The 15,951-nt window shown below is 36.6% G+C and overlaps 2 protein-coding genes across 2 annotated transcripts; one reads left to right on the top strand and one right to left on the bottom strand.

The window, feature by feature from the left end:
• The first annotated feature begins 2,164 nt into the window (after nt 1–2,164).
• Nucleotides 2,165–4,142, top strand: LOC141571798 (trace amine-associated receptor 6-like). Its single transcript, XM_074333958.2, has one exon. The coding sequence runs from the start codon at nt 2,383–2,385 to the stop codon at nt 3,418–3,420; it is 1,038 nt and encodes a 345-aa protein (XP_074190059.2). The 5' UTR covers nt 2,165–2,382; the 3' UTR covers nt 3,421–4,142.
• Nucleotides 4,143–13,825: 9,683 nt separating this feature from the next.
• Nucleotides 13,826–14,872, bottom strand: LOC141571799 (trace amine-associated receptor 7a-like). Its single transcript, XM_074333959.2, has one exon. It carries the CDS (start codon nt 14,855–14,857, stop codon nt 13,826–13,828), a length of 1,032 nt encoding a protein of 343 aa, XP_074190060.2. The 5' UTR covers nt 14,858–14,872.
• Nucleotides 14,873–15,951: the final 1,079 nt, after the last annotated feature.

The raw sequence follows: 15,951 nt of genomic DNA, 5'->3' as shown, positions 1-15,951 counted from the left end.
GACTGTGGTTCCTAGAAAACTGGAGTTTCAGAAATAATAAAATTGGTAAAAAAGTTTGGGAAACCAACAGATAGTTGCCAAATATTAACTTTTACCAACTAAGAACTGGTAGAAAATTGGAAGATATCTAGCCTTTTGTTTTAGAAACTAATTTATGGAGAGCTGGGGTTGGTCCAGGTTCTTCCTGGAATAATTTCTGTGCCTCCCACCCTATTCCCACTTTCATACCACAGCTAGGCTTCCATCTCTGTCTTTCTCTCTCTGTCTCTGTTTTTTGCTGGCGTAATATTCCACATGCATTGTTTCCACCTGCTAACAAAGGTCTGAAAATCCAAGCTATTCCATTCACTCCATTTCCATTTCTTTTTCCTGGTCTATCTGATATTATAATTTTAAAATATTGAAGCATCATTTTTGTCTTATCCTGATTTTTAGAACTCTTTTGTCTATACCTTCTTGTCTAGGTGCTTATTTCACTATCACAAACTATAGTCTTTCACCTTCATAATGCTTTTCACAATTTGTTTTCACACAACCATTTCTCTGTTTACTTGTTAAAGGTTCCCCTCCCTCTTCCCCTCCAAGGCTGTAAACTTTGCGAGGATAGAAATCATATCTGTTTAGTTCATTACTTTGCACCCAGCTCCTGGCATTCAATAAATGTGTATTAAATGGATGAATTAACTAGTGAATAAATATCAGAATAATGGAGGAAGATACAAAGTTGTTTCTTTACCAAAAGTGGCAGGTTTCATGTGATATTTTATTCTCCTAGAATACTGGCGCTCAATAGAGCAGGCCATTGAGACATTTGGCCCCCCCAGAGGACATTTGTCAATGTCTAGAGACACTTTTGGTTTTCACGGTTGGGGGGAACTGTATTGGTATCTACTGGTATCTAGCAGCGGGGGTGCTGCTAAAAGCCCTTCAGTGTACAGGACAGACCCCACATCAAAGAGTTATGTGAACTCAAATGTCCATAGTGCTGAAGCTGATAGAGCCTGGCCTAAGTCTCTCCCTATATAAACAATTGACATTACTTTACAAAATCAGACTCTCAGTAAATACTAGGAGGAATCTAAGAGATTATTGGGTTAAGAGTATTAATTTTCTTGATTAGGAATCAGATAGCCAGATGGATTAATAACAATACCCATGGCACTTTACAACTTGAAAAGCAATTTCACAAAGCTCTATAAGGTCACAACTCTACACTGAAAAGAGTCCTGAACCCTTCTTTGGGAAGGCTGAATAAGGCTTTTCCTTCCTCACAGTGTTCCAATATTCCAGGCGTGCGAATTGCCAAGGAACGTGTTCCCATGTTACAACTTTCTGCTCATTGTTCCTTTTGACTTCTTTTAGCATTGGGACCAGGAAGTCTGGCACCTGGAACCACAAACAAACATGTAGTCAGATGGTTTGATGATTCCCATTTCTCACGTTCATGAAGAGAACTTGCAAATATTCTTCCAGTGAAAATGTCTTGAGAGGAGAACTGATCTCTTTTCTACCAGAACCTTAAAAATGCTAGTGTGTTTACATATCATTTTGGGTTTTAAGGCTTTGTTGTAATGTATTTCATCAATCTCAACATGTCCTCAATGTATGTTATCTTTTCTGTTTGCTGGTAACTACTGCAGATGCATAAATGATTCTTAACAGGAAAGAAAAAGCTAAGTCCTGACTCTCACTGCCTGCACGCTATTGTTTCGCTCACAAAAACCCAATAAGGTGACTATGTCAGGATTGAGAATAGAGGAAAGGTTCAAGTCTAAGGACAAAGAAATCTTTGGCTTGAGAAACGTAACAGCTAACCCAATTTAATGTAAAGAGTTGTTTTGTAGAACAACTTTCTTAATAATCACTGTTGAAAATAGTCTTCTAAATTCACACCTTGCACTATAGGGATTCCATCTGGGGATTTCCCTATTAATGGCATTTATTTATGTGGAAGCTCTGCTTGCTTTAGCCAGGAACGCAGCTCAGACAACATAGAAATAAACAGGAGGTGACCCTTCAGCCTTATAATTACTTCCCATATCAGTGCCTGTTGCAAAGAGAAATTCTGGAGGTAAAAAAAGAAAACATATATTTAACTAAAAGGGAATTTCATCAAATTAAGGGAAGTGATCGTTAGCTGAAATTAACCCCCTCAGTAATCTCGTACAATATAATTTTTGTTGTATTGCGTTTTGTTATAGAAAACATTTGAGATTTATAATAAATATTGGAAAATTTAAAAAAAAAGTTTGTAATATCCGATAATTGCCTCCACCATCCTGATGACTTTATGTTTTTCCTCCAGGAGTACAGAGAATTAGAATCTTATACTTCTTGCGATAATCAAGAAGACAGCATTCTTCAAATATAAAGTGGAGCATCATGAGCGGCAACTCGTCCCCCCCTGCATCTGCGCGGCTCTGCTATGAGAACTTGACCGGGTCCTGTGTGAAAACCCCCTACTCGCCCGGACCCCGCCTGATTCTCTACACAGTGTTTGCCTCTGGGGCTGTGCTGGCCGTGTTTGGAAACCTCCTGGTGATGACTTCAATCCTTCACTTCAAGCAGCTGCACTCTCCAACCAATCTCCTCATCGCCTCCCTGGCCTGTGCTGACTTTCTGGTGGGGGTGACCGTGATGCCCTTCAGCATGGTCAGGTCGGTGGAGAGCTGCTGGTACTTTGGGCGAAGCTTCTGTACTTTCCACACGTGCTGTGATGTGGCATTCTGTTACTCTTCTCTCTTCCATTTGTGCTTCATCTCCATCGACAGGTACATTGCTGTTACTGACCCTCTGGTCTATCCTACCAAGGTCACGGTGTCTGTGTCAGGGATATGTGTCAGCATTTCCTGGATCCTGCCCCTTGCGTACAGCGGGGCCGTATTCTATACAGGTGCCAATGACGATGGGCTGGAGGAATTATCTAGTGCCCTCAACTGTATAGGGGGTTGTCAAGTTGTTGTAAATCAAGACTGGGTGTTGATAGATTTCCTATTCTTCTTTATACCTACCATCGTGATGATCATTCTCTATAGTAATATTTTTCTTGTGGCTAGAAAACAGGCTAAAAGGATTGAAACTACTGGTGGCAAAACAGAATCATCCTTAAACAGTTATAAATCCAGAGTGGCCAAGAGAGAGAGAAAAGCAGCTAAAACCCTGGGTATCACAGTGATAGCATTTATGATTTCATGGTTACCTTATAGTATTGACTCAGTGATTGATGCCTTTATGGGCTTCATAACCCCTGCCTATATTTATGAGATTTGCTGCAGGTGTGCTTATTATAACTCAGCCGTGAACCCTTTGATTTATGCTTTATTTTACCCATGGTTTCGGAAAGCCATAAAACTTATTGTGAATGGTCAGATTTTCAAGGACAATTCATCATCTGTGAATTTGTTCTCTGAACAACTATAAACAATTGGATTGAGTAAGTCGAAGACATCTTTACATTTTCCAATTGAAATGAGTTTTTGAAAATCAAGTAAGACTATTAAAGAAGAGGAAAAAACTTTTTCTTCAAACTTAATAGGATAACTCCATGTTTTTCAGTTATATTAGGATGTGTACTTCTTTGTCACTTCTCCAAAAATATTTATTTGATGAATAAATGTTAAATCCTATTTGTTAAGTGTGGCAGAGCTCACTGCGCCACTCCCTGCGGACACTTCCTGCCCTCCCTTTTTCTTTTCATTCCATTGACTCTTCCCTTTGGAACCTTAAAAAATGTTTGTTTTCTTTCAATCCTTTCTACTTTCCTTACAAAGTTTTATACTCACTCTCAACTTGTCAAAAAAATTCTCTGTGATTGACTTCAAGGGGCTGTTGCTTTTTGTGTGTGTGTCTTTTTGTTGTGGGGTTGTTTTTTGTTTGTTTGTTTTTTTTGCTTTCCTTATTTTCCCAAGGGAAACATTTGGGTAGCAGTTAATCTATTGTACTTAATGTATGCACGGTGTTGATTCCAGGAAATTGCTTCAGCGTGTCCTGGATTTTGCGCCTTGTATACAATCACCCATGAGGATGGGATGGAGGAATTTGTAACTGACCTCTACTTCATAGGTAGTGCCAACTTCTTATAAATCAAATTGCATATTGATAGAATTTCTATTATTTTCACATCCATCTTTGTTTAGATGATTTTGTACAGTAATACTTGGGGCTAGAAAACAAATGAAAATGATTAGTAGAAAGTAGAAGCGTTATCAAGGAAATGCAAGACCAGGGTGCCTAAGAGAGAGAGAAAAGCAGCTAAAACCTGGGGTATCACAGTTAGTGTTTTTGATCTCATAGTTACCATATGTAATGGGTTCATTCATTAATTTATTCTTGGGTTTTATAACATCTTCATATTTCATGAGATATTTTGCTGGTTCAGTAATTATAACTTTGCTCTAAATCATTTGATTGATGATTTTTTTTTCACCCTTGGTTTAGAAGAGCAATAAAACTTATAAGTTCCCTCTAATAAAAGTCAGTTCATCAACCATAAATTTAATTTCTAAATAAGCCTAAATTCCAAACAGATAATTTAAAAATTTGAAATTAATTGAAAATGTGATTGAAACTTTCAGAATAATTATGATATGAAATACAGTGTGTGGTAATGATTCCTTAAATTGCGGAGGAGAAATGGTACCTCAATTTCAGCAGCATAACCCTTATGCTTTTACTTTCTTTGTGAAGTGAATGTGTTTAAGCATTTGATAGAAACATATTTACTAATAGTGGTTGACATAAAGTTCATATTTTCTAGTTTCCTCAAATCTGTGCTCTTCCCTGCTCTGTCAGTTGTTGATTATTTTCTTCTTCCAGGCCTCTTGTATCTCTTTTGTCTTGCCTACCAAGCTTACCTTTCTGTCATTTTTCAAAGGTTTCCTGGTTCCATGTTCCCTGTGAAAGTCTTGTGTTTCTGTCTTTCTCTGGACTCAGTTAGCTTTGAATTCATTTTGAGCCGCTTGTTTATGAGGTTCAGTCTTTCTGAGGCTCCTATAGATTTCCGGTCCATATACGTCATCTGTTTTGACTCAAGACAAGACACATATTTGATATTTTGCGTGGTATTTTGTAATTGTGGAAATAACCATGAGCAAATGCAACAATTTTAGCAGTAGTGATTCTCCTTTTACATGAGGTGTGCTGTTTTACCTACCAGTCATGATGGAGGGAAATTTTCTGCCTTTTTTTTTTTTATATATATATAAACACCATTCAAAGTTTATACATTATCCATGATAAAAAATAAAAATGATTAGAAGTTATGGGGAAAGAAAGAATGGTTTATATAAGAAATCTTGATATGGCATATAACTTTTTGGGACAAATGTTAAGCATCTTGCTTCGTGTATTTCACAAAATCAATACTGATTTCTTCCAGTTTATGGAAAAAAATAGATGATGTTAAAAAATTAGAGAAAATATAGCTTTTGTAAGATTTCATTGGTGGAACAGAAAATCCATATAGATTCACACACTTAATTAAATTTTTTGAAACTTCAAAAGAAAACAAAGCCATGTTTAGGGAGAAAAGAAAAGACAACCAGGAAAAACCATTGGCAACATATATGATGAAAAAGGGTTAATTGGTTTAAAACTATAAAATCTTTTTTAAAAAGTAAGGCAGAGACAAACATTCCACGAAACAAATGAATAGGCAATTTTACAGAGGAAAATTGTAAATGGTTATTAAATACATTAAGATGCCAATTGTACAAATAATTTAAAAATGTAACAGAGTTTTATATATCAAATTGGCAAATATTAGAATGATCAATAATATCTGATGTTAATTAGCATGTGGAAAATTGAGGACTTTTGTAAGAGTTGAACCTGCTCATATACATCTAGGGAAAATATAATTTAGTTTCTCCTTTCTCAGGTGAATTAAAATATTTATATAAAAATTTAAATCATACCTGTCACAGTCCTCAGGTGAAGCCAGGGTTCTAGGAGGTGCAAAGACCTAAACCGAAGGAAACATATTTCTAAAGTAATTTCTCAGTATTTATGCATTTTATTGTTGCTTTCAAATTCTAAGCCAGTTATGTGGAAATGCCAGTCTGGCAATGAGCTGGACTGTGGCAAACTTCTCATTGGTCAGAAATAGGAGAAAACTAAGAATGATGGAGTAAGTGTTTCATAATAGAACATTTATTCAATTTACAGTACTGTCCTTTATTGTTAAATAATGCCTTTTCCATACTTTAGATATTACACCACACTTTAATGAAATATTGTCAAAGTACATACAGTTGCTGCTGCTGCTGCTGCTATTTTTGATGTTCTTAGCTGGTAAAGTTAAAAGTTGGTTATTTGCTAGTCCCCCAATTTTTATCCAATTTTATTATTTCTGAAACCCAAATTTCTAGGAATCACTATCCTGACCCATTAGTATTTTTAATAGCAAAGGTGATATTTCAGCAGGTAACACTATTATGCCTCTCAAAACAAACCGGGGCAGCATCTGCTCGACTCCAACCATTAGAGACGGTGAAATAGTAATGAACGATAATAAACCTGATATGATCCAATGGGAGCAGATGTCCAAGAAATCAACCACATAGAGAAATTAATATAAGTTACAGTCTATGAAAAGAGGAGGATTGTCCTCCATTTTTTTTTACCTTTTTTGTTACACTATTGAACTTATTAGAAATCTAAGTTACTTTATATTTTCATATTTGGGATTAGTCAATAAAGAGCACGTAGCCTTATGCTGAGGTGAGATGTAAATCGGAGGCGCTTCTTAAAGCCTCTAAAATTCTTGCACATAAATGATTTCCTATCTTGCTCATAAGACCATCTTGAGTAAATGCATTTGTATCAGATAAAGATCAAGTTAAGTCAGTGGTCATGTTTTTCAGGGGGTTATGATTCTAACACCAAGGACAGGCTGTAGAGGCAAACTTCGGTTACCTTACACCATCTACACTCAACCCTTAGGCTTTCAAATTCTCTAAAACAATTTTAACATAAAAATCCATTAAATAAGCCATATCCCCAGTGTCTGAAAGTGTGGGACAGTCCTCATTATGATAGAGGTGGGAAAAAGATGCATTAATTATCTCTGTGGTCTTTCCAGTGCCCAAACTCAGAAGTTTGTTAATGAGCGGAAAGGGTGAGAATGTTTTGTATTCTTGTCTCTTGGCGTTAGAGGCTAGAAGTACCTGAACACAAAGCAGGGTCAAAGAGTTAAACCGTAACTGAACGGTGGTTGGTGTTAATAACATACTATCAATATATCTAATTAACAGTCCAAGCAAATCTTCAAAATGTTGTATAACTGAATCAACTCTCATTCTATTTATCACATAATTCATTTGTGTTTAACAGGCATTTTTTTAGAAATGTACATTAACTGCTTATGGAATACTTATATCAGGGTGAGAAACAACACAAAATTAATTTTTATCCAATCACATTATCCAAATGAGCTCGAGCAATTCTTCCATCATCATCCAGGCCTGAGATCTCAGACAGATGTCCAGTCACTCTGAGTGTTAAAGATTTTCATTCTGGTCTACTCTGGACTAGATCTACAATCTATATCTAATGGACTATCCTTGCCCTACCGTGTCCAGAACTAGGAGGTTCTAAGTTTAAAAAGCCTGGTTGTAGGGAAGAGGCATGTCTGAATTTTTATTCCTTTTCTGCTCTATTCCACAGCGTAGAGGAGAGAGGAGAAGAAAAGGAGCAGCATGATTTGACACCAAATTTGGTCTCCTTGTGACCTTTACTTGGTGGACACGACCTCTGTGTAGTGAGCCCTCCGATAGAGTCCCTGTCATGCAGAGCATATCTGGGTGCTTCAGACATCCCTGCAGGAGGCATTTCCATTCCCTAGTTCCTGATCCTGAGATCAGTGCTGGTTTGATGTTTCCAACATCTTCCTCAAGCCCTGTGGGATGTGTCACAGAACTTTGTGCACCCTGAACTGGGAGACCTGCCAGAAGGGCCGAGCCTGACTGGCTCCCACGTGTCTAGTAGCCCATGAAACTCCTGCATCTTTGCCACTGGGAGCAGTGACAGTAGGGGCTTCTCTCCCTGCCAGCCCAATTCTCCTCCCAGCCATGTCTCTCCTAGTCTACTTGCCTCTGCTCAACGTAAACACAGGGCAGGTCAGCGAGATTATTAAATAAGCAGATCTAAAGAGGGAATGAAGCTTGAATCATGTTCCCAACACATTGTTCAATGGTGTGGTCGTCTGGACAGAGACTCCAGAAGCAAAAACCTGTAAGGTTTCCACTCATAGACAGACTCTAGAGAGAAGTAGAAAGAGGTCATCTGGAGTGGCTCATGCACATTGGGAATTGGACACTGGGCAGGCTCTCCCAAAATGAGTCACCCATGTACCGCATGACAGAGCCTACATTTGCAGGGCACTGTCCATCAGGCCTATGGCATTACCAGGCCGAGTGAGAAAACTTTTCTCTCATTATTAATATTGTCCTTATTCCATTCCTGCTCAACTGTGCAGGGTGGATGGGGTTATAAGAAAAAAAGGAAAGAGGAAAAAAGAACACCATAAATCAGGTTTATCCCCCTCCCCATTACAGAATCCTGAGGCCTAGGATTAGGTAGCCCTGACTAAAATAAGAAAGATAAAAATGCTAAATTGGATGTGATTTTAAGTCACATTTAGAATTAGAATGGACTTTTTATGGGATTTTTAAATCTCCATAATTTCATGGACGCCTATGCAATCTGCCCCCAGTGTTTTAAAACATTGAGAATGGAGGGTTAGAGCAAGTCTGTGTGCACTAGTACATAAAATAGGGCAGCTATTTTCTGTTTGCAAATCACCAAGTGCAGACTGTTCCAAATCTTGTGACATATTCAGTGGGCCAAGAGTCTCAATTATACCCCAGGAGGCACAAATCTGATGACTAGAGTCCCATTTCTTCATGCTTTTCCTGAATAATTTGAAGAATACTTCCCACCATCCTACCATTCATTTTGAGAGATCGCCTTCATTTCTTAGACGTAACTAACTAAACAATCATTTAGTCATTTTAAATACGCCTTTATTTAAAGGAGATTCTTAAATCTCCTTTATTTAACCTTTCATGATCAAGAATGCATTATTTGTGATGAATTCCTCATCAAAATGTGACCGCTTGATTTCTGGGTCAATATTAAGGGTTGATATTTCAGAGCTCTGAAAACCATATGGCAAGATGTGGGCAATGACCAATCAGAATGGATGCTATTCTAAGAGGCAGAGGAGGACCTGGAGATCTTTCAGTTGCTGGATCATGAGGAACCATGGAGATTGGAGAGATGGAGCCAGGGGTAGGGTAACAAGGGTTTGTGTGGGTGCTAGAACAATAGCTATTTCCCAACTAGTATTGAAGCATTTCAACATTTTCCCAATTGGAATGGTTGAATTGGTGCATACCATCTGAAGATCAGCCCTGTCAAGATAACTGAGCACATAATTTTACTTACCTGATCTGAAGTCCCATTGAAATGACTTCAAAAGCATATCTGAAAAAAAAATCAGATGGGATTAAATCGACTGAAAAACCAGAGTAGAGAAAAATATGACCCAAAATACACACCACAGATGGCTATCAGACAGGTAAAAACTGTTCTCGTGAATAGAACTTGAAAGAAATTCTAAGTCCCAGAAAGAGCAATCAATGAGTAAAAGGAAGACAATATTAAAAACAATTGCCCAGAAAGTTTCTTTGGGGTAAAGAAAGGTCTAAGTCTTCAAATTAAAAGTATTGACCGTGTGCAAAGAAGACAAATGAAAAAAAAAACAAAAAAAACAAACAAACCGCAGGCAACACATTCAGACAAGTATGAAAAGACGATGTGAAAGAGCTCCTAGGACAGGTGCCAGAGGGAGGTAGTTCAAGCCAAAGGAGTGACCAGCATGCTGGCATCACACTTCTTAGCAGTACAGTAGGTCTCAGGAGGCAACAGAGAAATGCTTTAAAAGTTCACAGGGATCGTTTCCCCCTTTTTTTTCTTTTTTATTAGTTTCAGGTGTACAAAAACAACATGAGGATTAGACATTTACACCACTGACAAAGTGATAACCCCAACAACTCAGGGATTTTTTTTGAAAAACAGAATTCCATTCTAATTCTAGCTAAAATTATAATTGAAATCCTATAGAATCTCTCAAAACTAATGGAGAAATATATATGGATATGTATTTGAATATATAGAAGCAGGCAAGGCATATCTAATGGAAGAGAGTTGGAGAGATGAGTAATCCTCAGAAAGGGGAGGTTGCACGGTGACCAGATATTGGAGAAGACGAGGGTGGACAGCTGGACACCGCTGGAATGTGGCCAGATCCCTACATGAATTCATGAGGTTCTGGTTGTCTGACCTTGCTCAGGTTACTTAAGCTGCACTTTACATCTAAAAAAGGATGGCTTAGATTTGATTATTTTAAAGGTAATTTTCAGTTTGAATATTTTGTGAGTCCATCATCATGGTCTAATGAATGGGAAGTAAGGGGAACGTGGAAAAACATGAAACTTTTTATTTGAGAATGTCTCTGTCCCTTGAATTCAACTACCACTATCCTACAGTTAGAGGGAGGCTCTTTCCAGAGGTCGATTCAGAACACTCATTTCCATGAATGGTCACAAACATACACCACAAATCAACACATGCGGTGTCTGCAACATTGATAATGATAACCACTTGGATGCATAAAAAATGATTCATGCTGATTCATATTTTCTTAATATGACAATGCCCATTTTATATAAACTTATTAAAATATTTCTACAGTTAAAGGAAATACACACCTATTTGTTCACTAAATATTTATTGATTATTCTTTATTTCCAAGTACAGTGGAAGGTTTCTGCTGGCACTATAAAAATGAAAAGAAGGGACATTTTCTTGAATAACACAGTTTTGGGGGAAACAAAAATGCACAGCAAATCCTTAAAAAGCAGAAAGTAATGTCACAGACACAATGAACATAGTGGTCCCTAAGAAAGGATGCATAGAAATCCATCTCCATTATTTTCTCCATTATTGTCTCCATTGTTTTAATCTTTACACATGGAAAAAATATAAAAGGAAACTTTAGTTCCTGTTAAATACCTGAGCTATTAAGGGTGTATAATTTGCAAACATAATTATATTTTATCTATAATAATGAACTAATAAAATCCTTAGGATAAAGCTAGATGAAATTTCGAATCCCTCGGCAATGCTTAGATGAGTTGAAGTGATTTGTGTGCAGAAAAGGCACAGAGGAACCAAATAAATAAGTACTATAAAACAATAAGATCATGATTTTGCTTGATGTCAAGACCAACCCTGCCTTAGTAATTAACTGTATTAAGACACAGTTAATCTAAATGACCCTCCAATTCAGCCTCAGGGGAATAAAATCTCATTAAAAAAAATACGATTTCAATAATGAAAAGATGTGATGAGTGGAAAACAGTACATTAAAATTTTATGTCACAGCAAATTAATTACTCCCTCCAATGTCCCCCTCTCCCCAAAGAACTTTGCTTATAATGAACTTTTCTTTATGATGGTTACTTTTTTTAATTTGCAGAAATGTGTATAAAAACATGTATTCCAAATTTTCTCAACCAGTTGAGTATGGAGGGTGGCCACATTCTCTTTCGTAAGGAGAGGAAGAAGTTAGTGGTTACTTCACTTACTCTCTGGCCCCTGGGTGTCCATATTGGTTCTATTGTTAAACAAAGTATGCCAGCAGGGGCATGTGACTCCTTAATGCCTCAGGTTCCTCATTTTAAAATAGAAGTAATAATATCCCCTTGCTCATAAGGTTGTTGTGAAGATGACGTGAGTTAATGAAGTTAAGACAATTCCATGCACAGAATGAGTGTCCCATCAACATAAATATATATTAGGTTTAAATTGCTTTTACTGTTATATCCTTTGGTTCCAGAACTCATGTATTACATACCATAAGCACTCAATAAATGTTCTTTGTAGCAAAGGCCAATAGATTGGTCCCCACACAACCAGAGTGGTTCACAGAAGAGAATAATGATGACAGTAGCTTGTGTCTTTTATAATGAAAGTTTTCAAACACTCATAAAAATAGACAGAATATTATGTTGATCTTGGAAAGGAAGTGATAAAATTAGATGATTTGCTAATATATTAGAAAGGCTATTTTTAAAAAAGGAAAGATAAGTGTAAATGTATTAAACTAGATGTCACAAATACTTATTTGAACCCAGAGCCTTTATAATATTCATTAGATTTCTTAAACACTTTCATCTAGCTTCTTTATATTTAAAATGAGGCAGTATGTTTATTCGGTAGCTTGCAGAACAGGATTAGAAAGAGTTACTATAGTGAAACCACAAGAAACAAAATAAATTGATGATATTCAATGTTGGAACTGAAGGATTGTGGGTAAAGTGACACTAAACAGTCTAGGGTGACTTTCTTCATCTGTGAAATGAAATAAAGACAAGAGTTTCTCCTAAGAACAGTATAATCAGAAATAACTCACTCTTAGAAGAGGCTTACCCATTTAAAGCATTTGTGTGACAATAGTTAGAAATGATGTGCTAATAGATAATGCTTTATTACATCAGTTAGAAATTAAAGAAACACAGCAAGAATCTATCTATATATATTCACTCCCTGCCCCAAAACAGGATAATCTGATTGTAAAATCTTGATGTCTTATTGCGACAAAACAAAATGTAGAAAGAATCAAGTAATTTATTTACATTGTTCATGAAACATACAGCACCCTTCAGTTTTACTAGCAAGAAAACTCTCTGAAATAACTGGCTTGGTTTATCCACTGTGAATTGCACAACTAATTCAGTTTCCCTTTTTAGCTTTGGAACCAAGTTTATGGGTCATAGGAAACACTCTATTTTCCAGCCTTTGTCTTGGCTTTATTTTATATACTTCATTTCAGTTTTCTTTCTTTTTTTGAACATTTTTTAAAATTATGCTTTTCTACATCCTTGAAGCCCCTGTAAATAATTTTGAAACAATGCCCAATTTAAGTGATAATGAATAAGTTAATTTCAAAATAAAGTAAAATAATGAATGACAAGATTAAAGCCCTTGCTTTAAACATATGTTAACTGGTACCACTTCTGAACTCTAATGTAATTTTATGAGCAGACTTACTCACCAGTAAGAAGCTCCCTGAATAAAGGGAACGTTATTACTTATGACACTGGTTACATCTCTCACTGTAAATAGCTAAGTTGATATTATACTTAATGCTCTATGTCTGGACTGATTGTATGTGACTCTGAAATCACATTTTTGGTTCTGCAAAGCTGAACACCAGACAGTGCAGATTCAGTCCTTTGCCCTCTCTGAGCAAGGAGCCACCACCTCTCTGAGTATCTCTTAGTTGCATTTAAATTTTAATAGAAAAAATATTACATAGGAACTGAGAAAAGATATAGCCAGGGATTAAACCAATATAAAGTAATAAAAGGCAGGATTATGATTATATATATATATATAAAATCTTATTTATTATTTATTTTACATTTTCTCAAGAATACTACAAGGGAGGGGTGATTAAATAGAGAACCGTAGTGAGAATCAGAGAGAACTGAGCAACCCAAGATCACAGTATTAAATGTCAGAGTACTGTAACACAGTCATTTCTGGCTATAAGGCTGTGCTGTTTTCATTACAATCAGATTTTAATGCTATCTTTACCACAGAACGTTGAACTTGAATTTACGTGTTTGGGTCAAAATTGAAGCAGAATTCTATGCTTTTACCTAAGAAGATCTTGCACATTTATGATCAATATTTTTCTCCCCATTTTGAGTCCACTCAGAATCTATTTTCAAACCTCACAATCAAAATACAGAACCTACTCAGAAAATAAACTTATTGTTGAGGAATTCTCTCTTAAGATTTGACCAGTGACAATCAGTTTGATGGCTTTTCGAAACCAAGGATAAAATACAGCATAGATCAAGGGGTTCATAGCCGAGTTATAGTAAGCAATCCAAACTAATATTTCATAAATATAGGTGGGTGTGATGAAACCTAGGAAGGCATCAATTATTGTACCAATCAAGTATGGCGACCATGAAATCAGAAATGTTACCACTGCGATGCCCAATGTTTTTGCGGCTTTTCTCTCCCTCTTGGCCACTCTGTCTTTGTAGCTGTCTGACGATCTCACAGTCTTATTGCTCATACTTTCAATTTTTCTAGCCTGCTGTTTAGCAATGAGGTAAATCTTGAAGTAAACAATCATCATCACAAGCGTGGGTATGAAAAATAATAGAAAATTTACCAATACCCAACTTTGATTCACTGCAATTTGACAACCTCCCACACAGGTGAGAGCACTTACTAGTTCCTCCAGCCCAGCTTCATTTGCCCCTGTGCCAAAAAGGGAAAAATAATAAATAATGGAAAGGAGCCAGGAGAAGGCAATACATATGCCAGAAACAGATGCAGTGAACCTGGTAGGGTAGACCAGAGGGTCAGTGATTGCGATGTATCTATCGAGAGAAATAAAACACAAGTGGTAGATAGAAGCATAACAGAATGACCCATCGAAACAAGAGTGAAATTTACAGTAAGTCTCCCCAAAGTACCAGCAGCTCTCCACAGACCTCACAGCGCTGAAGGGCATCACAGTGACTCCCACCAAGAAATCAGCACAGGCCAGGGAAGCGATGAGAAGATTGCCTGGAGAGTGCAGCTGCTTGAAATGAAGAACTGAAGTCATCACCAAGAAGTTTCCAAATACAGTCAGCAAAGAGCCAAAGCCAAACACCGTGTACAGAATCATGCGGGGGCCTGGCGAGTAGGAAGTTTTGACACAGGATCCGTTCACGTTCTCGTAGCAGAGCTGTGTAGCTACAGGAGCCGGCAAATCACTGCCCATGATTCTCTGTTTTGATACCTGGAAAAGCTATCATCCTCTACGGCCAAACATGTCATTCCACATATGTCATTTTCAAAGTCCTTTAAAAATAGTGTGTACAATATGTCAGCAATTGCCAGTACATTTTGGCCCTAGTTCTCTGTAAGTACAAATTCTTATTTTCGTATTTGGAAACTGACTCATAGCTTCATCTCAAAATAATTTACTTTGAACTGAATAAGCAGTTAATTTTATCATTACATATAATTCTGTTTATTTAAATTGTAGAAATCTTTCTTTGCATTACCTAGGATTTCTTATCTGAGAAGTGTTAGTCTTCCAAGAGCTGTTGTAATGCATATACGAAATGCCACATTTTATTAGCATCTTTTCCTAATTTATCAGAGCTAGAATAACACTCAAAACACTCTGCCCCCTCAAGAAAGTAGCTAAATAATTGCAAATATCCAAAGCCCTTAAGATTGAATCCCCATAGTGCAATGTGTGGAAAGAAAGAAACTTTAGTAATGATTATATTTATGCTATAAGTAAGTTCTGCACTTCTAATCCCTTGATGACATTTGTCCTTTTCATGAAATAGAAAAGGAAATGGAAATAGTGCCTGTCTTTGAAAACCTTTGTCCAGAATTTGAAAGCCATGTTGTTTATTTTTACTAATTACTGAGATTGCATTTTTATTTTTGTAAGAACAATTTATTTATGATTTATGTTTGTCACTAAAGCTCTTTCAATAAAACTCTTCATCACTTCCAGTATTTCTTTGTATTAAAGAAATGAAATCCAGAATTATATATTAAACACTGGAATGCTTCAGGTTTAGCTTTAATAATTCTGATTTGGAAGTGTGGGAGAGCAGAGTACAAGGTATTTTTCTCAAGGAGATATAAAACGAACTATATGGACAAACAAAACGTAGTTTCTGCTAAGGTGTTTTTGTTTGTTCTTTTCTGTGTTTCTTTTTAAATAGGAACAATGTGGAAGATATTTAAAAAACAAAATGTTTAATTTCTGGAAAGTGGAGATTCCTATATTATGACTCTGTACGTTACCTTTGAGAAATTAAGCTTATTGTCTTCGAGCTCTAGAAAAGATCT

This window comes from Rhinolophus sinicus, chromosome 2, assembly GCF_057876585.1.
Source record: "Rhinolophus sinicus isolate RSI-liver-muscle chromosome 2, RSI-T2T, whole genome shotgun sequence".
Lineage (NCBI taxonomy): Eukaryota > Metazoa > Chordata > Mammalia > Chiroptera > Rhinolophidae > Rhinolophus > Rhinolophus sinicus.
The sequence above is the reverse complement of the archived record's forward strand: the minus strand, read 5'-3'. Positions and strand labels throughout refer to the sequence as shown.

Coding starts and splice junctions, on each gene's coding strand:
- LOC141571798 (XM_074333958.2), top strand. CDS start 2,383: ATGAGCGGCAACTCGTCCCCCCCTGCATCTGCGCGGCTCTGCTATGAG.
- LOC141571799 (XM_074333959.2), bottom strand. CDS start 14,857: ATGGGCAGTGATTTGCCGGCTCCTGTAGCTACACAGCTCTGCTACGAG.